General features: G+C 45.6%; 1 protein-coding gene across 1 annotated transcript in view; it reads right to left on the reverse strand.

Moving 5' to 3' along the window:
• Positions 1-4,357: 4,357 nt before the first annotated feature.
• LOC119453521 (uncharacterized) overlaps positions 4,358-27,792 on the reverse strand; it is a 34,794-nt gene continuing 11,359 nt past the window's right edge. The window contains exons 3-5 of the mRNA XM_037715567.2: positions 15,392-15,520; positions 12,627-12,764; positions 4,358-5,186 (exon numbers count right to left, since the gene is read on the reverse strand). Of these exons, the coding sequence (XP_037571495.1) occupies positions 5,099-5,186; positions 12,627-12,764; positions 15,392-15,520 (355 nt within the window). The 3' untranslated portion in view covers positions 4,358-5,098. The remainder of the gene's footprint in view (positions 5,187-12,626; positions 12,765-15,391; positions 15,521-27,792) is intronic.

Here is a 27,792-nt window from a genome sequence, read left to right on the forward strand (position 1 = left end):
TCAGTTCCAGTTTTCGCTAGCTCGCAGTGCTAGTGTGTTTAGCAAAACGTATGCATGCAAAATGGGAACGTCAGAGCTAAACTTTGATGAGTGTGCATACATGCAGCTAATTACTGTGCTGTATATATACTGGTACACAGAAAATTTTCCGCTCTTCAGAAGGTTTTCCCAGCATTATTCAGCCTTTATAACAGTGAAGCTTAGGCTCTGTGTTAAGTCAACAAAAAGTGTGGCAGCCCAGGATATACGGGTACACGCCACACGTGATCGAATGTTAACGTTTACAGTATTAAGCCCTGGTACAGGCGAAATGGAAGGCCGGTTGCGGCACGATCCTGCCACGCGCGTCTTCTCTCGGTTTACGCCCACAAAGACTGTCAGCAATGATGGGCGCAGACTGCGCCTCAGTGTTCGAGAAGCTTCACAATTGTAGTAGATCGTTTTGTGAAGATTACGCGCAAGACGCTAACAGTCAAGCTTATTTCAGAGTTTGCGTGACCACCAGTGATAAGGCTGGAAAGTTCGATGCGTGATGTATAAACGACGGCGCGTCCCAACGATGATGAGCTTTTCCACGGCTGATGCTGTACTCGCCGCTATCAGTGCCAGTGTGTATTGCTGTAATCTGACTTTCAGTTTACCGGCCGACTGCTGCCTTCGTCAACGTCACGACCCCGTGACAATATAATAGCTATGCAAACTATGCAAGGTGACGAATGTCGCGAAGCACACACCGCAGCTAAAATACGCAAGTACCATGACGCCGCTGAATTAGAATATTTTAAGAGAGCCTACGATTAATTGAATAGAGACTGATACAGATTCTTTTATCGAGCTTCGCTGGTCACGCACCTTCATGTAGTGTCATGGCCGTCGATGTTTTTTCCATCCTTATGCATGCAGTGTGTAACAGGTATTGTCCATAACACCTGTGAGCAGCCCAATTAACTAAAATTGAACAATTATTTTTTGTCGACTGCAGTAAGTGGATATGTTTGTATTGAAAACTTAGAGGAAGTCGTGTTTCTAAACAGTATCAGTCGGAAGAATTATTCTAGCGTGTTGGTGCTCGGAGATATCCGACTCCAAATTTCAATTGTCGTACTGCGCAGAGTTATCGAGTCGACGCGAGAGCAGCTTATGCTTTGCGTTGCTGTGGAAGGGAGGCATTTTGAACATTTTTAGGGCATTGACATCTTGATGGGTGAAGTGTTGTCACGAGTTTTGTGCATGACAACACCAAACTTAAAGCGGCAGTATGAAATATTCGTTAGCATAGCTAAAAAGGTTGCTGCTGTTGATGGTGCAGTTGTTGCTTTTGATATCAATAAAACTTACAATACTTGGAAATCAGCAGTCGCCTTATTTGCGTAGCCCAGGCAAGGACCATGCCCGGTCGTCTAGTCACCATTACGCACGCGCACTGCCCTCCGGCTTCTCCGCGCATGCCATTATCTCGGCATGGCAGCTGCCGCCATCTTTACAGGCCTCCCAGTGGTCGCGTGTTGCGACAGCGGTTACGGGTTCTTCCGATTTTTTTTTTTATTTCGCCAGCCGTGAGGGGAATGGGGACAGTTATTATCTTTGCCAATGTCTCCACCGCGTTGTCAGACTAAACGCCGCACTCAACAGCCGTGTCACATCAGGGAGGAGCTTTGCGCCGATCCTCACTGTCTTGCATGCATAAGCATGCGAACGACAATTAAAATTTGGAGTTGGATATCTCGGAGCATAGACATTCTAGAAGAATTCTTCCAAGTGAAACTGAAGAAACACGACTGCCTCCAACTTTTAAATACAAACATACACACTTACTGCAGTCAATAAAAAGTTATTCAATTTTTGTTAATTCGGCAGCTGACAGCGATAATTATCATCTCACTTTGTGTCCCCCTGGCCACATAACTTATTTGCGCAGGTGGTATTCACGTGCCTTCCAGTGCCTAATTTTATAAAAACCATAAAGCTTAATTTTGAACACCCGGTATATCTATAGCCTGTATTGTATCTTAAAATAAAATTTGGGATGATCTGTCGCAGGTTCGTTATAAATGTGTAAGCACGGGTCCATCTTTGGAGTTCTGTTGGGACACCTTGATTTCCTTAAGAAGATTTTTTGTGTTCGGCTGAGACATCTCCGTTTGCTTCGGAGGAAATGCTCCGCTCCAACGCGGCAACCACTACGATGGTTGTTTGCGATATGCGAATCACCGCGTATGAAGACTCAGGACGCCACCTACAAGAAGAACGATGTGGCGTAGTAGCCGAGAGCACGAGCCAGCGTCTTCATGTTTTGTTTCCCACGCGACGTCATCCTTTTACACAAGGCGCGCATCTTCTCCCGTTTCTCTAACCACGCAACGCCATCCTAGGCCCGCGCGCTGGCGTTGGCCGCCGACGTCACGCTTCCCCACTTCGCATTCGCTGCTCGAGACTTCGCCCCGCTCCGCGAGAACGGCCACTCAAATAAACGGATCCGGCGGCTTTGAGCCTCTTATGCTTAATGTACGACAATAAAACTGCGAAGTTAAAATGAAAACCTTCTAGCGTACGAACGGCACTGTGCTCGTACTGGATATTGTCAATGTGTCACTGTGATCACGAGTGCTACAGTTAAAAAAAAAGTTGCCTATGCGTAGTTCTTAGTTTAGCTGTTAGTTGTTATTATGTATATATGAACACTTCCTCGAGAGATCTCTCATTAAGCAGGTTGGTCGCGAAACCGATGACAGCCAATGATGCAACCGATGACACCCCAATGGGGAACTGAGTTGATCAGGCGCGAAGACGCTCGCGCGACCATCGGGACGCTTGGCAAAAGGGACGTCCCCTCGTTCATGCGACGCCACCGACGGGACGAGTAAGGTACGGCCGGCGCCAGGATGTCCACGGTGTTCATGAGAACAAATAACTACGGCAACTTCGCGACACCACACCCCTAAGAAATACAACTAAGCTTGTGAGCGAGCTAGCTTTACTTCTACATGGCTGATACCACTGGTGCTCGCGAAAAATAATTTTGAAGAATGCTGGTGGCCATATTTTTTTTGCGACAGGGCCATCCCCCTCTCAGCGAGGGGGCGATGCAGAAATCTGAGGGGGGGTCAGGACATCCCCCCTGGATCCGCGCCTGACATTGTGATGCGATGCTGCAACATCACCAGCGTAAAAGCTATCGATTGGTCTAAGAGGGACATTAGGGACATCAGCTCCATCCGGCGCAACTGCTTGCAGTTTGTGGGGATGGTAGACTCTTGCACCCCCTTATGTTGTTTTCCCCGCATCGCTTTTGCATTTCCTGTAATCTGGCTTCCCCACGTAGCCATACCCTGCTAATGTAACCTAAAAGCGGGATTACACAGGCACAAAAGGAACTAAGTAGCCTCTTTCGCTTGGGGTCAGCATAGTGCGCAGTCGTTTCGCGCACGCGCGTCGCAAACTTTGCGGGACTGTCCTGCAAGAGGTTTCGGAGAAGGGCATCATGCCCCGGTAAGTATAGAGTCCCGATGAGTGGAAGTTACATGTTTTCAAACAAGAGCACTAATGCGATGTTCGGCACTGACATCGTGTCCATGTGTCTTCTAGAAAGGTAGACGGCGAGAAGAAGAAAGCGCCCATGGAGATGTTAGCGAAGGTGATGCAGGGTTGGTACAGGTTTCCAAGGCAAAAATTCAAGATATTCCAGGACTTTCCAAGACCTGTCGCAGATTATTCAAGGACTCAAAGCGGCATCTAAAGTAGGGTTTTTTTACTCTAACATTCCCAAAAATGACTAGTTTTATGCACTTACAATAAATAAATGTACATCACAATTATAAAAATGTCTAGCCTTGATAACTTCTCAAAATCGCAACACAAAATGAACGCTTACAACTGCGGCTGAGATTTCTCCAGTATAGGCTGGGTAAAGTTTACCAAAAATATTAAAACATTCAGCATAGGGCACGCTGCTGCGCAAGTTATGCAGTTGCTGAACGCAAGTTACAGTTTTCAGCTGAACATGCTGCGATTTCGCGTTATCAATTCGCCCCGCTCATCTTGAGGTACATGTGTCCAGGTTTTGGCCTGACTGGGAACCGGCGTGACAGAACGTATGAGCGCATGCACTTTTCTCCACCGCGCATCAGGTAGGGCCGTATGGCCAGAGCTTGGCTCGATGCATAAAACGAAAGCGAATGTTGATACAGGTGCGCGTCTGCTATCATCCAAAATGTCGTACCATTTTCGGGGCCTCCCTATCGGATGGTGTCAGCATATTTCAGCTGCACACCCAAACTGCCGTAGCACCTCCTGGTTCCCCATTGAGGGAGTAAGAACATCAGTTTTGAGGCAATCATGCAGCTCAGAAAAAAAACTGTTGCACAATCCTAAATATTTATTTTTTTCCGAAAACTACAAAACATCTTGTCCTGCATTGAACCTTTTATTTTGAGAAGCAACTACCAGGTGACTCTCACTGCAACGAATTATGACATGCCGGTAGATAAACTAATGAGTTCCTTGATCAACAATGTTAGCATGTCCTTCAGATTTACCTCTGTAACTACTTTGTGTACAGCGCTTCATCCTACAGTTAATCATAACACTGAGCGTACTTTACTATTCTGGGTGTACGTTGGTCACAATGAAATACCTATGGGGAAAGGGCTATGGGGAAATACCTATGGGGAAAGAGATTGAGCAACTGCACTTGCAATAGCTGATAGGCGTCATTACCCACCAGTTACCACCATGGCAGCAACATACATAATGTGAAGCCAGGGAGTCCCAAGAAGGCTTCATCCTTAGGTTTGCCCATTCTGCGTAGTGTATCCTTCAAACAGCAGTCAAGGGAACAGCCACCAAAGTAAGTTGGCAGAAATGCGCCTTAGGATCTTGTTTCATGTGCACTCGTAATAAAGACACGGACCAGTTGTCCGAGGATTCTCTCTCCGTGTACCCAACGGCAGACATCTTGCGGGGGCTGTGGCCAGTCTTCCTTCTGCGACTTGCTTTTGAGAACTTGGGAAGATCACACTCAGTATCAGAGTCTTCAGAATTTACTTTCTCGTTGCCAGGTGATTGGGAATCTGCTGTCACATTGTCTTGAAAGGGCATGTCACAATGCTTGTACACTGTCAGTCTGGAGACGCTCAAGTTTAACGACTGGAACTCCCCTGCTCCGGACACCGAGGAGCACAGCCAGGCTGAAAAACAAATATATAGTTTCATTATTCTATGGCTTTCAGGAAATTTTTCTGGACTAGCTCGTACAAAAGACACTGGAATGAAAGCAGCAAAAGCAAGCAAGAAAACGAACGGAGAAAGACTTGTTGGCTCCCTTCTCGGGCTCAGTTAAACACTAGGCACAATAGTGCAACAACACTTGTGTGCCTGTATTATTTCTTTCCTCAAGCATTTTCTGTAGGTGAACAGTGCAGCTGCTCTACTATAATTGCTTCGAATGTTCTCTTCCTCTAACAACAACTTATAAATGAAACACTTCATTGTTTGTAAACATCCTGCCATTTAGACCGAACTGTACAATGAAAACGTGGATGGCCTGGATGACATGGTTATTGCTAGCTGCTCAAGTTATGAGAATGAGACCTAGTGAGACCTAGTGCCGAGAAGAGTCTATTATGCCGAGACTATTCGCACACCGCTATCAATGCAGACAAAGCTAATCTTGTATGTAGTTTAAGATTACAGTGTAAATGAACACCAATAAAGTACATCAATGCAATGAAAATTTTTTTCCAAAGAACAGTCATTTAAGCGAAGTGTCCTTTTGTTCTGTGGTAAAATATTCACTTTCAAAAAGTATTGTGGCTGTTTCATATACGTTAGAGTCATTCTTATGAAATCGCCACATGCTAAGGCACCATGCACTTGGCAACAACACTACATTGTTGTGCTAGTATATTGAGGACGGTTACTTTCAAAGTACAATTCGTAGATGCTGCCAGCAGCACTCCTACGCAGATAGATGCAGCCGGCGGAACGTTTTCTGCCAATCTGCGACAACTTCGGAGGTGCGGCAGATAGGAAGAGCACTCGTAGTGACGTCACGCTGTTTAGAGCGCATACTTCTATTTTATCTTAACAGCAGATAGCTCTTACTATTGTAGTACCATGCAATTTGTTGTGACAGTGGTTATTTGTAAGCAATCTTCTGATGATATTGCTTTCAATGTCATTAAAACAAGTGTTGTTTTCACTGCATCTCGCAACTATCAATTCTTCTGACATGCAGGAGACTGATAATCCTGGAACATGCATAAGCAGCAACAACAATGCAAGCCACACACACACACACACAGAGAGAGAGAGATAGTCTGCCTACTTCATTACACTACATTAGCTTATCAGTCACTGGATAAAAAAACAATGGTTACAAGTCATTAAAATTTTGTGCAGAGAGTGCCTTGGCGCTCTGTGCTTCAATGAAACTGCAGTCAGTTGAGGATATCTCATTATCCTTCACATGCTCTGAACAAAATTTGCTTTTTAATTCAGCACTGACCACAACAGTCAGGAAGATATCTTCCCACTGCCGCAAGGACTTTCCCATTTCATCATCATGAATGCGTGCAAAGTCCGCAGTAATTATGCGTTTGTATGAGCGTGGACTAGTCGTCTCGTCATGCAAATAAAATGCCCATTATCAGAGATAAAATGTTCGTCAAGAAGCATGGCAGGGCAGCAACACTAAAATTAAGCAAAAGGACACTCAATAGTTCCTAGCTCACTCGCATGCAATTCCGCTCATAAAGCATTCATATCGGTTTCAAACATTTATTTTTTAAAGCCGAGTATCTAACTTTAAAAATGCTCATGTATGATGGACAACCATTTATTTGCTAAAGGCACTGTCTGCGCAATGCACAAACTTGCATTTCCCTTTCATGATACTGCAGGGTACCCAAGGATTGCATAATGACGGAGGATATTTTTTTTTGCTGTACAATGCCACACTGCTTCATGTGCACAGTGAATAGTTAGTACAAGCCCATTCCGCTCTTGCGGTGACCGAGGCATACAGTTGCACTCTGAAAGTGTCGCATGGCATCTGAACCAGTATCTTTCACTTCGCAAACTATAGCCGCTATAAACAGACTCTACTGACATTCGGAGTGTGTGGCTATAGCCAACTGTCATGGCAGAGCAACCAAAGCAATGTTAACCAACAGGGGAGATAAGACACTTCCCAGCAGAACATTGAGCAATACGTCTCCTCAATAAAATTATTTCCAAGATGAACACAAATGACAAGATCAAAGAGGAAGGCATGCATGGAACAAAGACGTCGCCCATGATGCCCAGAGATTGCGGTTGGTTGATTACATATTCTGTAGCGCGCAGTAGTAGGCCTCAGAAATGGCGATGAGCATATAGCACAGTTGCTTGAGAGACCATAGCACAGTTGCTGTCAAAAACCAGTCATGCATACTGGAAGTTTTTTCTGTTCCGCAAACCAATTCAACCTGGTGTAGACAGATTTTTTTTACGACCTTCATCATGCAAAATGTTACGGAGACAAGGTGATATGAGGCTTAACTGACAGCATCTTTTCTACATTACAGGCGCCACCCATGCCACTTGCACAGTTGTGGCAGGTCCCCTTTGTACCACATGTTGAAGAAGGCAAGGAGCTCCTGTTAGGCAGGTTCGTGGCCATCCGATTGCCGATTAGATCAAGGCGGAGCACAAAATGTGAGCTGTTTAGCGCAGATTCTAGCTACCAAAAGGTGAAAGAAGCATTGATGGGAAAATAAAAAAAGTTCTGGTAGAGGGCTTGCGGCCTCTTTTGAACTGTGAGATGAGTAGACTGCAAAATGAGTAGATGAGTAGACTCACAAATAAGATGAGTAGACTCACAAGAGTCTTTCCCAGTTTTAAGGCAAGGGCTTGAAAAGAGCTGCATGTGGAGACTTCCCAGCAAGCATGCCAATAAGTGTCTACACAATTCTTATAAGCGTAAAACCACTGACACGCTTGCATAGAATGCCGCCCGCTGTTCTCTTATCGTTTGGGAATGCCTATGAATCAATGCAAGGGAATGCTCTCAATTTTAATGCTCTGGTAGATGTCATTTAGAGTGGAGGCGTCTGGCTATGATCATCTGGTGAAGCCTGAGGTGGTGTTCTAAACACGGCACCAGAGCTCATGCTTAGCTCAAAGTCATCTTCTCGGCCATGGTGATGGCTATTAAGCTACAATGGCACTATTTCAATTAAACCTAACGTTCAGTGATAGATCACCCCCTTCCCTCTATTGCATACATTCCGCTCTTCTGCAGGTGGCACAAAGTTCGGTAACCTTAAGCCTGGTACAGAGTAACAGTCTTGCAATTTCAGTGATTTGGCAGCCGCTTTCTTGCTGGGCAGCATGTCTGCAAAGGAATCGCGAGTGTACTCTTCCAAGACTTGTTTTTTTGTATCCCACCATGTGACAGAGTAACACCTTTGTTTACTCTTCTATTGTCCAGCGACGTTTGTGAATACTATAAGAAAGTGGGGGCCGCCCATTCGATATGGAGCTGCCATCAACGAAACTGAAATCTACTGAATGTATGACAAGGTCAATGGCCCTGCTATAACATGGGTGCCTGAAGAAGGTTGGTTTTCTGTCATTTGCCACACACAGGTTCTCTGCATCCATGGTATAAACAAGCTGCTTTCCCCGAGCTTCGACAATCTTGCCACCTCACATTGAATGGCGAGAACTAAACATTGCCACAACAAACCCGAGAAGAGGGGCAGTGACTGCAGAAATTAAAAGAAGCTAATGTACATTGACATCACATTAGGCCTCCTTCTGTTTGGTCGCACTTGCACACTGACCACTGCCACAGCAGGGGCAGCAAAGATACTGAACCGGCAGAAGAATATGGAATTTTATGCCAAATGGAAAGCACTAGGAAAAAATGAAATCCTCGGGTTTTTGTAACCAATGTAACCTGGGATAGAATGATTGTTCTGCAGACCGGCCTCGGAAAGGGTGGGGATGGGCACAGGGGTGCAGCACAGGCAAACTCGACAGGCAAAGACGAAGGCCGGCGTACTTCTACAGAAAAAAAGGTGTGCCAACCAACGATTTCACATTTAAAATATTTTTGATCCAGCTACATGGCTTTTCTTACTAAGGTATATCTACAATGATCAAGCGCACAGTGAAGTGGTGTACATTTTGCACATCAAAAAGCTTTCAAAAGCCATGTGCAGGGTTCAGCATTCTCGGTTTAGAGAGAGAAAAAAGACCTGAAAAGATATGCCAAATTTATTTCCTTTTTTTGAAATTATTTTTAACAGGAAACAGTTTGTGAAAGCAAATTTCCCAGAGAGCATTGATCGACACACAGCTGCAAGTACATGTACTTCGACCCTGCAGCCCAAGCAATCAATCTTTTTTTCTTTCTTATTAGGGTCCATTTTGCCTAATACCGAGACTGAAATGAGAAGCGGGAATCAAGAGTGAGTAGAGGTACACAAGAAGATGGGGGAGCCCTTGCTGTCATCACGCTGCAGCCACTGTAGCAGATAACTGGGCACGCACACTAACAGTAACGCAGAGTTGTATGTACCTTGTTTCTTTTTTCTGTACTAGTCGCTGGAGCTTGGTATATCTGCACAAAATTGCACATAAAGTTTCATTTTATTCGTACTCAAATATCAAATGCATTCTCTTAAAGCTTGACCATGCTTGAAAGAAGCCTATTCTTTATCAAAGCTTTTGAAAAGGTTCCTCACGATAAGGTAACACTAAAGCTTAGAAAAATTGGACTTTCTTAATTACTGTTTTGAATTGCAGTATACCTAATTGCAAGCAATTTGTGGATGCAGGCGAGCAATGCTCGGACTGTCTTCTAGTCACATCTGGTGTTCCATATAGAATGTTCCAAGCTCTTCGCTATTTATATTATATGCGAATGATATTATTAATGGAATCAAAACATTTGTTCAAGTATAGTTGTTTGCCAATGATTGTGCCTTATTCCATCAGATAGCTAGTAGCGACCAAGATCACCTCAATAGAAGTCTAAGATTTTTCACTTTGGCAACATCAATGTGAAAAAAAAAGTGTATGCCTCCCTATTATCTCAGAAAAAGGGGTCACGTTCATATATTTCTACAAAAATTGCACCTTGAATTTTTCCTGCAACTAATTACCAAGAAACTACCCCTCGACTCCTCACACTCGACACTTTTGTCAGCATAGCTCTGTATTTTGCCAAAACTCTTTCAAATCATACTCTTTTATTCCACGCACCACTAATGGTTGGAATTGCTTAGACTATGCATTGTAGCATGTGAATGTGCTTTGGTTTCATTTCTTACAGGTTATTAATCACTTTCTGTTAATGTGCTTTTTCTTTATTTTGACGAGTCCCCCACTTACACATGGAGTGTCAATTTCATTTCACTTTTCAGGATGTGAATAATTTTTATGCACTTAATAAAGGTCAATAGGAAGTAAATAAAATGTTGCTCTGCACATACAGCTGTGCTGCTCCCATGATGTGGAAAGTGCCTGTGAACAGCTACATAGAGCTAGACTTGTGTAATTTTGACTCTCAACATTAATGCCTTATGAAGAGCTTTACATTAATATACTGCCCGGCACAAATAGTGCCTTTTTTTATCAATGATATCCAGTCAAAAAGAGCAGAGCAGGCCATGTGCTGGGATGCTGAAATAGGATGTGATGATCGCGATGTTCATGCGACCTCACAATTCCAACAGAGCCTCCAAGATTGGCATTTGTAATTTAATCTGAGGCATAGTACTGCGACCGAGACAAGGCCTCAGGGATTACCATTTTATGTGTGGTCCCTGAGGCCATACTTAAAGGGACACTAAAGAGAAACAGGAAGTTCAGCTGGAATAAAAAAGGGACCTTCAGGAATGCATGCAGTTTTTGTTGGGTGCAAAAATATGAGCTATTAAAGGAGAAATTCGTAAACAAAGACCAAATATCTCTTCCTCAATTTCTCTCACCCCAGATTTGGCGCTGAAGCAGTGTCGTCACAGATTTCATTGCTCTCAGCGAATCAGAATGCGCCATGATACGTCACCGCTTGCGTAAACGGCCGAGGCGCTGGATGCATCATGGCTGCATGCATGGTCGCTGCGTTTGCGTTCGCCGCGATGGATACCGTTGCTGCCACTGAACCTTGCAACGAAGAGCTCGCCAGGAAAGCAGGACTGCATTTCAGCGATATTCAGTGAAACGGAGCGCGAAATGATCCTCCGTGCTCGAGCGGTAGGTGTTTCCGCGTGCGATGGCGGTGAGCCGCCGGCCGCACCGGCGGAAAGCAGAGCTTCATTTTAGTCTACGAAAGGCGAAGTGTCCGGTCCGCCAGGCGACGATGTTCCCGACAGAACAAGCGTAGAAAGTTGCGCACGTACTCGGTATGGTTATTTCGTGGCTTTATTTAATGACATTCAGCACTCACCGAGCTGCCAGTTTGTTGCTGCAGGGGCACAGGTAGGGGGTTTGATGAAGGCCGCATTAAAGGGAACAGCTGCTCGAGAAAGGACTGGCCTCTGGGGCATGCCAAGATACTTTCCGAGGGCAAGATTATACACATAATCCGAGGGCGAGAAATGCAGAGAGCACACCATCGGTTTCTCTGGCTCTTTTGCCGTTTTATCATCGGCAGAGCACTGAGCCATTGCGAACGCCGGGGAGCCGGGGCTCTCCGCGTGACACCACATGAAAGGACACAATCGAGTCAACACTGCCGCTGCCCCTGAGCAAGCGCCTTTGGCCATTTATACAGCCCTCAACACTTACACACGAGGCATTTTCTGGCTGTTTCCCACGAAGTCAACGTTTTTTGAGCCAGCGAACACCGTTGAGCGGAACAGGTGCGCGCGACGATGCATTGACCAAAAACGAAACTACGAAACTATCACGGCCGCATGTATCGCCAAGCCATTTATTATTTATTTATTTAACTTTGTGCTAAACTTGTACTTCCTCGCTTGAAACGGTTTAAAAAGTTGGCAAATGCTGTTTAAGGTGTATTTCATTTTGCATTTTATTAACAGTGATAAATCGCTCTCAACCAATCGCGACCGGCCTGCATTTGTAAGCTCCGACGTCACGAACGTGTAGTGCAGGAATTTCGAAGGGGCGTCAGCACCTATTCTTCAGTTTTTCGCTATTTTCTCGCTTATTAAACATCTGTTTGCAGTAAGAATGGTATGGCTGTGATCGTGAAAGGATAATCTACCAGTTAAGCTCAACTTCCGGTTTCTCTTTAGTGTCCCTGAAATGGCTCGTATCTCTGAGGCCATATTTCATGTGTCATTGAGGTTGCCAGAGGAGATTATGGCTGCAGAATTCAGGTACGCTACAATCACGGACAGAGTTCAGATAATCGAATATAGAGCTGGCGGCTGTTCGGAATATCGGTTGTCTTCACACATTAAGTCTACGGGGCCTAACGGTGCCGAGACACTGTCCGAATTACCGAACAAGTCCAGATTATTGGTGTCCAATTTATCGGTCGGCCACTGTATATCCATAAATGTATGCGGTGAGAAAACGACGAATGCCATACCCCCGAGAAGACACAATGAAAGCTTCGCTTTAAAACAAAGAAGTCTCGGCATTGTTTGAAAGTAGTTGCAACTCACTTTTTCTTGGCCGATCCCTTTTTCTGTTTTTTCTTGGCCGATCCCTTAGGCCCTGTCCACAACCTCATCTGTGGGTATTTCCGAGAGCCTTTAGTGCTGGAACAGACACGTTTGCTCGGTGTGTCGGGGCAGGGTCGCCTAAAAGATAATTGTAAAAAGAGTTGAATTTCTAAGCAGAAATGAAATTATGCCGTTAGAGAAAATAAAAAAGGTTAGCATTAGCAGGACTTATTTCCCTTGTTATTTTGACCAAGATGACAGGTAGACCATGTTTAAGGGCCTCCCTGTGGCTATTTTCAAACATGGTAGCTAAAACCACCTATCTGCTAGACAATGATGTCACGAATACCTGAACAAAATATAGTAACCTGCATTTTTATTCGGCCTAAAAAAATGCACATACTGCTGCTTCATAAGCCCTCAAGTTTCCCTACAGGATAGCGCCTCTTGGTCTATGTCATTCAATATCATACTTGGCATCAGTGCCTGCCTGGTTAGTTTAGAAAAAAATTGGGGCCTATAATGTGCATGTACATCGAAGTACACAAGCATTTTCACATTTTGGCCCTATCGAAATGCAGCCGGGACCAAACCAGTCACCTCGAACTCAGCAGCACAACATCGTAGCTAAGGTTCCGTGTTTTAGGTATGTTTACCTATAAACACCAAAAATTAAACCCTGAGGCGGTTTCCTCTGAATTGGTGAAAACTGAAAAACCCTGAATTTCCTTTAAATTCTGTGCCCCATTCTCTTCTATCTTTACCAGCATGACGGTTTCCAAGTATTAAGGCCACGCATAAATTTTCTGAAACAATAAAAAGAGGACATGGGAGTACCCAGGACAAGCTCCCCCCCCCCACAGAGCCCTCTACTCTTTCCACTTGAGCAGAGCGACCGGAGAAGAGGAGGCAAGTTCCTCCTTGCCCTTCAACGTTTTCCAAGCCCCAATAAACATAAATTTCTGTCCGGCATTGGTGTTAACTAACAGAGGTAATTAAAGGGACAGACAACCGCTCGGAACATGAATTGACATAACCCCGCGGATGGAAAGATCGTCTATCGTATTGGCTAGAACGGGCCCTATTTTTTTCATTAAACATGGTTTTATATTGTTAATTTTTCACTAAAAGTCGTGAAAAATGACCTTTGGCGCCCCATGTGGCAAAAACATGAACCTATTTAAGAGGTCTACCACGTGACCTTCTACCAGTGTATGCTGTTCCTGGTCTTTTTATTAATATTGAAATGCAGTAACATTCTTTCTATATTATAAGTGTTTTTCTAACTTACAATGTGCAGATAAGCCTTTGTTTGTAGCGAGTAGAAAAGTGGCGCTGCCTTCGCCTTCGTTTTTGATGACTTGGCTTGGCTCGTCTATCGACTGAATAACGACGACGGGAGCCAACCAGCCATGACGTAGGCGTGTACTTGGGAAAAGAACGCGGTGCAGCTGTAAGAAAGGTCTGCACAGCAACGCAAACTAATTGTACCAATCTATTTACCTTTAAAGGTGGCTGGAAAGGTGACAATATAGGTGGTTAACCACAGTTGCACTTTCTCCAGTGAAAGCAGGACGATGGGCGGCTTTCACAATTTGCAAGGCGGGCTATCGGCATCGCTATCACTTCTCAGCGTTGCTGGAGGAGGGACTCGGATCGCTCAGAGCGAAAAATTCTGCTTACAAAATATCCACGCACTTTTGGATGTAACCGCTGCAGGTGTAAACACTACCGAGGGTGAGCTTTTCATTGTGCCATAATAAAGTGGGTCCATAAATATTGGTTGTCAGTCCCTTTAAGGCACTCAGACCCACAACCTTCAGTGGGAGTCGAACCGTTCACCTTCGGCGGTCGCATTCATCCACGTATGAATAACTAAGTGCCCCTTGAATTTTGCAAGATATATCCAACAATTTTGCATTTTTAACAAACTAACAAAGTGCAAGCCAGTAACGCAGCTTGCCACAGTCAAAATGAACGAAATGCTTGCCAGCAGTTCAAGCCGGCCAGCAGTTCAAGCCGGCCAGCAGTTCAAGCCGGCCAGCAGTTCAAGCCGGCCAGCAGTTCAAGCCGGCCAGCAGTTCAAGCCGGCCAGCAGTTCAAGCCGGCCAGCAGTTCAAGCCGGCCAGCAGTTCAAGCCGGCCAGCAGTTCAAGCCGGCCAGCAGTTCAAGCCGGCCAGCAGTTCAAGCCGGCCAGCAGTTCAAGCCGGCCAGCCAATAGAAGCACTTCCTGTGTGGAAATGGCAGCAGGAAGGAATCAAGACTAGTTTTTTTGTCTTTTCACTTGCTCCTCTTGCTTCTATTTTTGCACAGTGAAATATGGCGCAGCAGCTATCTAAAGATCTCATCTTTCATCTTAACAGTGGTTCAAAGATGGCATCACTGCTTCAGTGAAAAGCCATGCTACAGTGGCTAGTAGCTGTGCAATCCAAGGTGTGATGGTACTTCTCGAAGCACAATCTTTTTACTCAATTTGTGTTATGAGCACACTAGAAAAGTGAAATTTTCTCAAATTCTACTTCACATTTCTTTTTAATTTTTCCCTTTATGTCAGAGGAACCCCTGGGGATAGCAGGAAAAAAAAAGGAATCAGAAACGTTTGACCAAATCGGCTGTTCTAATAAAGAGTCCCTCCTCAAAGCAGTAGGCAGTCAACCGGAGCTGTAGGCCGCCACCATGGGAGGGAAGCCTGGCATGATTTCTCCAGATGTCATGTGTAATTATTGCCTCTGGCATACTGCTGAAACATATCCATGAACACACACCTTGAAGGACCTGGTGACAGCTTTCTTTTGGGAATTTTTCTTGCTGGCTCTCCACTTGGGTTATCCCCACTTGGTCGCAGTCCATTTGCAACAGCGACAGGCAGCTTTTCGACGAGGACTATTGGCCTCCTACATTATAAAAAATGCCACGTGAATAAAAGCCCGTTTCCGGGAAACTGCACAGAGTATCCAGCAATAGTTTGTAAATAGCTAACACAGATGAAAAATATCGCAACAACCAATGTTATGCTAATTAAAACACTCGCTTACTGTTAGATGTAGACTATCTAGCCACCCCCAGGCAAAGGTCAATCCAGACAATCATGAATCCCCCCCTTAATTTTTTTTTTTTGTTATGATCACTTATACAACAAAGGTCAACTGGAATTTTCAGGCAAACAAAGGGAAGTTCAAAAAATTACACCAAAACTCATCTCAACGATGACTGTCGTTGGCAATGCAAATAGCAATTAAGCAATGTAGCGACAGACCATATTTCTGAAGTCCCATTTATATGACATGTGTAGTCATAATTCCGAGACTTTGGTTGCTTCGGCTATATGCTACATACTCCGATATCATCCCCCTATGCTACAGCAATTGCTTGCTAACGTCGCCCATAAGCATGGAGGCATGACGACGACTGTATTGCGCCGACACAGTGACGATGGAATGACGAAGAAGGAATGACATTGATCCAATTACAAAGGCATATAATGATGATGGTATAACAACGACTATGACAACGATGGCGTGATGACGAGGGTATGATGACAACCGGATGAAAAAGCAGGAATCGCGATGATGGCATCACCAAGAGGGCATGACGACAACTGTATGACAATGGCTGCATGGTAGCATCTGTTTCACAATTGAATGATGACAGCATGATTATGATAGAGCAACGTCATTCGATCTACAAAGGTTGTATGACAATGTGGCGTGACGACAATGGGATGATGACAGTGAAGTGATGATGATGGTGGCATGACGATATGAACGGTATGATGAGGGCCGGATGTCACAGTTACAATGATGACGACAGAACAACCACGACAGTATCCTGATGACGGTATGACAACCAATCCATGACGACTGTACGACGACTGTGCAGCGACAACAATAGTATGACAACGGCATGAGGACAATGGGATGAAGAGGAGTGTATGATGTGTGGGGATGCGCGACTTTCACGCGTCCCCTGATGTTTTCCCCGCATGTCTCCTGTAGTCCGGCTTCTCCGCGTGGCTAAGCCCGGCAGCGGTCGTGGTGGTTGCGGCGCATTGCAGGAGATGGCGCGAATGTCGCGATGCTAACGCAGCCCAACGGCGGGGTGACTTGGGAGAGAAAGGTCGAGTGCGCTTCCTCTTTCGTTTGGGATCGGCAACCAACATGCACGAACGCTTCGCGTGTGCCGGCCCGCTTCGCGGGACCGTCTCGTGAGGCTAAGAGCAGGACCCGGTATGGACGAACACAGATCGTTCAAAACGCGCCACCGTTCGCGTGACCGTACACGTGAACGACTAGGCGATGGTGTGACAACATATTCGCTTGCTATCGGGTCGCGGTGAGTCAGACTTCCTTGATTTGTCGCGCGCCCATGTGAATGTTCTAGTGGTTGCAATTCGGCTAGAATGTATTAGTGTATGAAAGGTGCAATAAATGCCCTTTTGGTTGTTTGCACTACTGTGTTGTCGTTCCTTTGTCCTAAGAGCACGTGTGAGACCCCACAGATGACAATGGCATGATGAGAGTTGGATGACAAAGCTTGAGTGACGATGATGGCATGATTAAGACTGCATTATGACAATGGTCTGACAATGGAGGTGTGACAATGAAGGTATGACAACGGAATGACAAGGGCGGCATAATCATTATATAATGACAACAGTATGACTACAAAGCAATGACAAAGAAAGATTGACATCGATAAAACGATAGCATGAGGACAACGGGATAACATTGCTGAAGTTATTACAATGATAAAGCAAGAGCGCGACGATGACGACATGACGACAACTATGTCATGGCATGATGACGATGGAATGATGAGAGTCTGATGACAAATGTGGAATGACGACGATGCAACGATCAGGACATGATCACGACTCCAAACACATGCCTAGTGGCCCAAGCTATTAGATAACTTGGACCCTGGGTCAGAGTAGAAGGCGTGATGGCGACAGCATGCCGAGAGTCAGATCAGGAAGTTGGAATGACAGCAACAACCTTTGGCATCAGAGCAGATCCGGCAGCTGCACGGGCACGCTCGCTAACGCTGTGCTGTTTTTTGCTGCAGGACACTGCCTTCGACAATATGCGTACGCCAACACGGTCTTCCGCAAGGTGATGCCACTGCGGCTGCGCACACCGACGGCTGGTTTTTTTGTTACACCATGTACAAATATTATTTATCAAGGTTTTCATGTGTTTATTACGAAGTGGCGTAATTTTCCTGTTTTCTTTGTTAACCTCTCGAACAGATTATTACTAATACCTATACAACATGTCTTATACTTAATAGCGCATGAAAAAGGACGAGGCACGGATGGACGACACGGACACACAGCGCTGTGTCCGCGTCGTCCATCCGTGCCTCGTCCCTTTCTTGCGCTATTAAGGTTAAGACATGGAATACCAACTCTTACGCTCTGTCAATATACAACATGTTCTTATTGGCAAATCTAAGTACTACTACTACTCAATTATTTTTGTGTTTTATTTTTGTGAAGTGTTGTATTTTCTTGTATATTTTGTTAACCAAGTTGACTACACTTATACCAAATAGTATGACAGTTTCTTATATGTATATGTCTAAATGGGCCCTGTACTAGCCATTGCCAACGGGACCATACAGATTGCGCGTATCTTGTACAATGAAAAGTATATGTGTAATAAAGAAAGAAAAAAACCGCGATGGCATTACTATGGTGGTGTGAGAACAAATGCATGACTATATGACGGCGATGCAATGACTCCAACGGCATCACTACCACAAGTCCATACCTACTGGCCTACGTTATAAGACAGCTTGGGCCACTGGGTTGAGGGAAAAAGCGTGATGACGACATGACAAGAGTGATATCACGAAGCTGGAATGATGACAAAGGAACAACCATGATGGCATCCTGACCAGGTAGACCACTTGGGCGACTGGGTCGGCGTAAGAGGCTAAATCATGGGTACTCAAAGTGTCTGAACCCCCCCCCTCCGCGAGGTTCTGCGAGCCACTGATAAATTTTCCCTGGTTCCGTGCTCACCAAGTGGCTCAGATCAGTCACAACATGACGAGAATTGCAGCAAAAGCAGCTTCCACACTGCTTTTGTGCAAAACAGAAACAGGATTCACTGATTCATTCAGTAAATAAAAGCGTCTTGATGTAGTAAGCATTTGTTTGTTTTCTTGATACGCTCGATGATTCAACATTCGGTCGGTTTTTTTTTTCAGTCCCGTGAAATCTGAATTAATGAGGTTTTACTGTACTCAAAGTAGAGCCGGCACTAATTCTAAGGCCTCTTGCAATGAAATCTTTACAAGTGTCCCCGTGCGATACTCACTGAAAACTCATTCTTTCTCTGCATGCCTGGGTAGTGATGCTGTCTTGTCTTGGCTCATGATCATTGCACCCAGTTTGCACCACATGGGTTGCATGTTACCATCAAAATAGCTTGTCCACTACCACTGTTGGCCCCAAACGTGTTGTGCACCAAGCCTAGCCTCACTACTAGGGGGAGGGGGGTTCCTTGGCACTTCATGAAGTAGCATGGTTACCTGCGACCAACATGCTCAAGAACCTCTGGGCTAGATAGAGAGATAGCCTCAAAACAACTGAAGTAGGCAAAGAATGCTATTCGCGTTAAAACAAGCTACTATTTGTCAAGTGAGAGGAATAATCCAAAAGTTCCAGGCAACAGGCTGCCCAGCCTCATGCACCGAGTGCTACATTGTACCACCGCTAGACAGCGCCTCTTGCCAGTAATGAGCTATTCGGGAAACTTTTGCAGCTCACGATAATAGCGATCATTCAAATTGCACTTTTGTAATGTTATGTTGATGCTATTTTGCATTGGCCGTAGTGCATGGCTTGAACAAACAAACAATATATGTAGGAAAGTCAGTAGTGGAGGCACACCAGTACTAAAATGAGCAGTGGTAGATGAAGCCATGAGCCAGAGCCAAACTTAGGAATGCGTGTAGCTGAAGTGCCACGGTCATGAACATTGAAGCCAGCTCACCTTGGAGTAACACGAAGAGAACCTTGTGCCCTAAAGAAGAGCACAAGGTTCTTAAAAGACATATCCAACCCATACACACTCCACAGCTGGTAACTGCAGACTCCTAGATCTGCCATCATCCAGTGTTCGGATCAGGGGCGTAGCCAGAAATGTTTTTCGGGGGGGGGGGGGGGGGGCAAGCTTCTGCTTTCCTCTAGGTCACGTGATTGATAATAAATGTCGGTAGTTTAAACACACTCTATACATGTATATCAAAGACCCCCCCCACTCGCGTGTGCGTGTGCTTGTGAAGAAATTAGGTAAAAAGTAAAGTAAGCGCAGTAAATACAGTAAGTACGACAGGTACAGTGGGCGTTTGGAGCAACGGTCTCTCATCGCGCCACTGAATGGACCAGTCTTGGAAAACGCATCATTGAGACGACCCGTGCGATTGGAGAAGACATCATTAATTGTTAATTTCCGTTAAGCGTAGATGGCGTCGTCCTCGTCGGGGCGAAGTGCGTTTCACAAGTCAAGGACGTGAAAATGCACGTGTGACCAGGCTATACCTACTCCCATAGCAATAGCTTGTTCGCTGCGTCTTTGCGCTAGAAAACTTAAATACGCGCAAAAACGCGTAAGGCTTTTTTTTTTTTCCGAAGCTTTCGTCGCCCTGCTCCCTCATACGAGAGGGTTGCATTTCCTGGGGCAAGTGCATGGGCCGCTGTGTCTTCCGCTGTGTGCGAGCGTGCAGCCGTCATTTGCCTTTACGTAAACAGATTCAGCAGATTCAGAATTGTACAGAATATTTCACCCACAGCATAGATATGGCATGTGTACGCATTTTAAGTAGTGCGTGCAACTCATTTCTGCTTCACTTACGGCGGTGCAAACAGGAAGCGGCTTTGTACCTCACAGAATCTCGACTTATTGGTGTACTAGTGATGCAGGAATGAACTCCTGTATTGTTCAGCACATAGTGCACATAATCAATTTCTCAGGACGCGTGAACTCCGACGAGAACTGTCAGCGCCTGCAACAAGAGTTTACTTACGCTGTACTGCGCACAGCAGTAATTCATGCTTGTCGGCTGTCTGTTTCGTGCATTCTATTACGAGTCGGTGCAATTTCACTGCTGTCATCAACCCCTACGTATGTACATTGCTGGTTTGGGATTCCACAACTGAAACAGCAACTACCAGCCTTCCGTAATTGCTGGTTTGTGATTCAACAACACAACAGTAATTACCAGCCTTCCGTATGGGCGCAATCGCAAACAAGAGACGTTTCTCGCGCAGACTAAGCCTACGTTGACACTTGGGAAGCGGCCAAGGAGGTTATAAAAAAAACTTCTGGAGTGGAGATGCCGCGCCGCGGCTGACGCCGGCGACCGCCATATTGCTCCGGGCAGAAAACGCAGCTGCGCCACTTGGGCCCTTGCGGTAGTTCGGCAGTTGCGGCATTTATAGTGCTTAGTTACGGTCTACTGAGCGGTAGTTGTGCGTTTGTAAGGGAACATCCAAGCTCTGCTGAACGGGATGGTGAACGCCTGCGTCGCACGAATCGTGCGAAGCAAAAGTCAGGAGTAACGTTTCACGTGTATATGTAGCGCGAGAAAGCCTTCGATTGCTCGACCATTGCTGTGCACTATCTCCGTCGAGGAGCGCTGTTGTACATGAAATCTACTTTTAATTGGCTAATATAGGCTGAAACAAGCTTTTTTCTGCATGTTTGTGCGACAGGTTCCCGAAAGAGAAAGCGCTGCGTGACGCATGGCAGCCCGCTGTTCGCAGAGATGGCTGGGCGCCTAAAGATTCGGATGTTCTTTGCTCGGTGCACTTTGAAGAGGGTTGTTTTGACAGGTCTGGTCAAACGACAAGGCTGCGACAGGGCAGCACCCCAACCATTTTTCTAGTGTTGTCCGCACATCTGCATAAAAAAGCGAGTTCGTAAGAAATGCTTGCTGTTCGTATATATTTCCGGTGCGCTTGAATTTGAGATTCCGCATGTCGAGAGGAATTATTTACTACTTATTTATATAAAATGATACAGCTCACAGACCTGGCGGACGTCGTAGCTGCGTCTCACAAGTTGACTGTTTATAAGCGTGGCACGCAACTGTTTCGCATCAAAACAAGAAAATAACTGACCTAACTGGCAAATAAAGAGTATTGCCAGTCACATATCGTGTGTGTAACAACACGATATGTGCCTCGAGCAACAACAGTTCTTGTGCAGCCATAGGTATCCTATCTCGGCGTAATTTAACTTAGGCTGGATCGTGAATATTACTGTTTTCGGAGATCAAGTTGCTGTTGCATGCCGTCGTGTAAAGCTCTATACAAATCAGAGTTCCTACAAATTCGTCTATTGCGGACTCACGATCTTTACAATATTTAAAAGCCATTATTCGTAGTTACTGAACCGTGCGCCTTAAGAAGTGACATTATCAGCATGCCTTTAATTTTGGGCTTTGGTGCAATTTTTTTGTTTTTGTGCAGCCAAAAATATGTTTGTTTTCATGTGTTTGCATTTTATGTATGCCTGTTTGGTATTGTTTTCCTGCAGTATGCACTGTGATGCACCAGGTAGTTATGCAATATTTTATTCATTTTTTCCACCATGTTTTTTATGCTTATTTTTATCAAAATAGCCAGGACATAATAAAAATTTATTTACAACTTTACTGATTTCACCTTGTACTTCGTGTCACTTCGGTAATGTGGCAAGCTGATGCGCATGAAACGCGTTACAGCTTCAGCCCACGTATTCTTGCGTTAACAACTGCCTTGTGCATTTGTCCTTAGCCTGACATGACAAAGATTACTGGGGATTCCTGATCATAGAATTAGGCGACATGAAAGCCCTAGCGTCGCTAATTCAATGATACGACGGCCGCTTTCCACTTCTTTTACGGAGCTTTCGTCACTTTATTTCGTCACAATTCTTTCAGCAAAAAGTCACTCTAAATTCGCCTAATTCACCTCTCTGTGCACGCATTATCGCCTCAGTTAAATCGCGTAATCACTTTTAGAATGTTAAATGTGGCTTTCCCATCATCATCAATTAGCCCAACTATACCCCTTTAATCCATGATTATTTACTCCTAATTCAACATTATTACAGTCTCAACACACTTCATTCACCTATCTATATTCATTGTTACTGCAGTTCACATGCTTAATTAATATTGTACACTTAATAGTGATATTGCGCGCGCTATCACCTCTTATCCTAAGAGGATCATTTCGTGTCAACAGCACGGTTTTGAAACGGCCTTGAGACGGACACCCCACCATGAACTATGCATAAAAGGCTGTCGCATTAAAGAAAAAAAACATCTGCGCTAAATAAATCATAGTAATTCTCCCGCTTTCATAATAAAAAGCCACCACGAAATCGCACTGGTTACGCTACCAGCGCGCAAGCAGCGCTCGTTCTTGCCTGGAGCAAGATGGCCGCCAACCGGTTTTCCAGGCTTCAGCCGGTCGCATGGGCGCGCATAGGGGATCTCCACTCCAGAAGTTTTTTTATAACCTCCTTGGAAGCGGCAAACGGGCGGAAAGGCCAAAGCGGCCGGAAAATTTTTCCCGCGCCTGTCCAAGTTGTTCACATTTGTTTTGCTACCGCCGCGGCCGCCGTTGCCGTTTTCGTCCAGATCCATCTCGTCTGCATACGTTTGTCGGCGTGGTGGCGCTGATTATCGCATTATGTCGAGCGGTATGTTCATTCTTTGACCCACGTACCGTCATCAAAAGTGATCATTTTACGCAATTTCGCGTGTCATCTGCGACCTTCGGTAAATTCTGCGTTGGCGTTCCGTAATTCTCCTCACACGGGCGCGGTAGCGCTGAGTCACAGGTTGGTGCCTAGGCGTGAGAATATTTCTTTAATAGCTTTTATTTACAAGTTGTAATAACATTTCATCATTTCGTATTGTCGGCGCCTCCAGGACACCAAAGGGGCAACGGGAACACCACAGCTAAAACCCGGGCTGGCCCTTGTGTTGGGGCTCGCCAAAGCCTGCGCGTCCTACGTGAGACCTACGCTCCCAATCTATCGTCGCGACGAGAAAAGCACCCCGCGACTTCTGCAACATACCGTACACGTGCGAGGAGAATTATGGAGCGCCAACGAGGAATCTGCCTAACTATTGTCTGCCGTGGAAGTGGAAGAAGAAATGGCTTTTATACTTCTACCTACTTGTTTTCTAGAAATGGACAATGAATAAACGGAAGACGCGGACACCTCGGAAACGGCGGTGGTGGGTTCGCCTGGCTTTGCAAAAGCGCGAGAAGTTGGGTCACGCCAAGGCTTCGTTGCCGCACCTCCGGTCGCGCGACGTTGAATACTATCGCGAGTATTGCTGACAGTACGTTTTAGTGCCACTCTTGTCGTAGAGCAAGGGCTGGTTCTTGATCGCGTCGATCAGCATTACAGCCTACACTTCTGGTGCCATGTTCAATTTTACGACCGGTTGTTTACATGCTAGTGTAGCTTGCAGTGAAGCAGAACAACTTTCCACCGCGTTTCCGCTTCGCCATGGCGAAAAAATCGGCCCGAGACTGATTTGGCTCGCAGCCTGTTTTTCTGCCTGTTTTGCCGCCTAGGCGGGCGGATTTTTGCAAGATTTTGCCGCCTCCTACAGCTTCGAGACCAAGTGTGAACGTAGCCTAAGATCCTGCGCGAGCGCGGCCTAACCGGCACCTGAAGGGGAGCGGCGGAAATGTATACTGGAGATTTCGACCACCAGTCTTTAACGTGCACCTAAATCTAAGTAAACGGGCCTCGAGCGTTTTCGCCATCATCTAAAATGCGGCTGCCGCATTTGTTGCTTCATTTGTTGCACATTTATTGCTTCAGAATGCGGCCGCCACATTCTCGCCCAAAACTTCACAGAGTGTCAAAGCCTTGACAAACACCGTGACAGTTTTTTCCATATGCAGACATGATTCGCTGTAAAGTACCAACCAAACGGAAGTGCCCAGGAATGAAATTGTGATAGTAGCACCGGTTTAATTAATTATGTCAGCGCGAAGCGACGAAAACAAAGGGCGGGTAAGTGGGGGGGGGGGGGGGTGCGGAAAAAATTTCGGGGGGGGGGGTTTGAACCCCCCCAACCCCCCCCTGGCTACGCCACTGGTTCGGATTAATGTGCAATAGAAGAAAGAGGTGAAGTATAGCCTGACACCAACAGGACCAAGCCCCAGCTACCAATACTAGAGGTGCCCACAGGCACTTTCGGTTACTACATTCTACAAGACTTGGCAGACGCCGTTACAATGGCGGCACACCTGGCAATGTGACACAGCAATGAAGCACTTGCGCTATCAAAGTTAGCCGAGATTTCGAGGGTAGCTCGACACCTTCGTGTTGCTCGTTGGTCACGAAAAAAAAAAAAATAGAAAGGTTGCCAAAAGCCTACTCTTTCGATAATGGGCAAGAGACACTGAAGACAGATCTGCGGGAGTAAGGCAAAGAACTTGAAGGCATAGTGCATACTGTATCTTACGCGCAGGCAGAGAGTGCTGCCTGTGTAAGGCTGTTATAGTTAGGCGGACTGCTTTTAAAATTTCTGCTCCTTTGTAGATCAGGATAGCAGCTCATCTAAAGCAATAATCCCTGCCCCTTAGCTTACCCTTTCTTTTAAAAAGTGTATGTGAATTCGGCAGGAATGGCATCCATAATAAAGCATTAACTCTAAGTGTACAGTAGTGAACAATGTTATTTTCCATTTGGGTCTTGTGAGAACTGCTCAGAATGTTGGTGCTGTGTTATGCCAGACCGCTAGCCTAGGACAAGTCTCTTGAACACACACTACCATCTTAAGTTATTCACACAGCATAGCCCACGCACCATGCACACAATTTGCGTACCTGAAAACTAAGGTGTTTGTCGCATGTTACCGTTAACTCCACAAAAATTTGTAAACATACACTATTAAATGCTTCGGTTCTTACTGGAAAATTTGTATCAATATGTTAGGAACAGACTACCTTCTCTCACCGAGTATGTAGTAGCTTTCCTGGTGTATTTGCGTTTTTGCAATTGCTCTACCCATAGGTTGACAAACTCTCATGAGTCGACTCATTCAGATTCGGACTGACACGCGAGCCCGAGTAAGCTCAAGCAGGTCCTAGGGGTGCGAGTTTGAGCGAGCACAGCAGAACAGAATGGAGAGTCGAAGTCCAACTGTGCCCCAAGATAAATAAGCAATTTGATAGCGAGCCTGAGTGAGTTCCATTTATTTTGCAAACCTATTCCACAACTAGAAACACCTAACATTACCCAATTTATTCAATGTGCTCGCCAAAATGTACAGCATATCCCTACGAACGTTGAACTGGATATGCTTAGCAGTTCGCAAACAGCAAACGTTTCATTACGACAGCAAGCACCAAGACCATCAATTGGCACAAAATTGATATTTTCTTGCAGTGGCTGCAAAGCACCTGCAACACTGAAATTCTTCCGCCTTGTTCCACCAAAGACGCACAATATTCACACCAAATTTCAGCTTCATATACCTTATATAGTCTTGAAATGACACAATGTTAAACACTACATATGCTACAAAGATCTTGGTACATATGCTACAAGTATTTCGGCAAATTCACAAGACGTGCCCAAACTTCTACTTTTCCACACAAATCGCACTTGACTATACCCAAACGAACATTCCTTCTATATTTTATTTTGTAAGATTTTTTATAAATTTTTGCCCACACCTACAGCGGACATTCTTCACCACATCTGCTACCTGCTTTGCTGCAAAATACATAGAGGGCTGTACCAAATAAACAAAAGCGATTGCTCATATGCAAGTCAGCCGTGTTAGAACACTGCACAGGTAGACTTTCTCAACCCAGGCCCGTTTTTATGCTGGGCTGCCCGCCCGAGCTCGACCAAGAATTTTATGGCGAGACCTGGGCCCGGCCCTGGAAATAATCTACGTTACCCGCCCGGCCTGGCCCGCCACCCCTTTACCTCAGGCCCAAGCCCAGCTCAAAACAAGCCCAAACCCGGCCTGAAGAAGACATGTTTTTCAGAGTCGAGACGCGCAAGGATAACTCGCTGCACGTTACATGCACACCACCAGAAAGTCCGAGCCTGGCCCGGGTCAAAAAGCACATGCCGTGCTCTAAACCGTGTACCCTTCAAGAAATTTCACCGATGCCCAAGGCCAACGTTTCCCCCACAGCTGCCCAAGTTCACACCCATTTTCCCCAAAGCTTCGGTTAGATTAGCAGCACATACTATCACGCAGTCTCCTAAGCAGACTGGCACCAAGTGGAAAGCGAAGCCAAAGTAAAAAGCGAACTATAGAATCACTGCTCTTGGGGTCATTATCGAGACTTTCTTTCTCTCTCATCTTTCTTTGCGCCGCTTGCAGTGTGTGCAATTCCAAGCCATTTTTCGTTGTCAAAATCACCGTGTTTGTGCCTCCGCATGTAAAAAGCAGTAGCTTTTTTTGGCACTCTAATGGGCAAGCATGCCTTGACCATTTCTTTTTTTTTTTTTCGTTCGTGTTTTCTGTGCATACAGCGAACAGCCTCCCAAGCAATGCAGCTACGTAATGATAATGACACTTGCTCTCTGTATCTGTGGCATCTGTCCTATGGTGTTTTTCACTGGTCGGTCTAGAGCGGCCGACGAAATCATGGAGCGAGTGCTCGCATTTCACCAATACTAATCTGTCAGCGGAGAGCGAAAATGCTCTGTGATGGATTGTACCGGAAGTCTGTGCGCACACGTCCCAAAAATCACACTTCTGCTCTGTGCGTTTCCATGGCCACCAAAATCGCTGTCCCCCAGCGAACGGTAATGACGTATGCTTCTCCTCTTATTTCCACCCAAATCCGCGCCTCGGCAGCGGAGCAAGTGAGAGCGATCCGGTGCAGAGTGAGTTGATCTGAAACAACCAGTAGAAAGCGTAAACCCACTCCAGATCGACCAGTGAAAAACACCATTAAGCAAACGATGACACCCCAACCCCAAGGCGTGTCGACGTCTGCATTTGGGCTTCATTGTCCCTCGCACATGCACTAAATGTGTAGGTGCTGCATTCGCACGTCGGGCACCTATTTAGAGCACTGTCTCCACTGTCTTTTCTCGCTTCACGAAGCCTTTCAGGAATAGGTCGGCAAACTAGTTCACGAGTCGACTCACTCAAACTGACCAATGCA

This window comes from Dermacentor silvarum, chromosome 1, assembly GCF_013339745.2.
Source record: "Dermacentor silvarum isolate Dsil-2018 chromosome 1, BIME_Dsil_1.4, whole genome shotgun sequence".
Lineage (NCBI taxonomy): Eukaryota > Metazoa > Arthropoda > Arachnida > Ixodida > Ixodidae > Dermacentor > Dermacentor silvarum.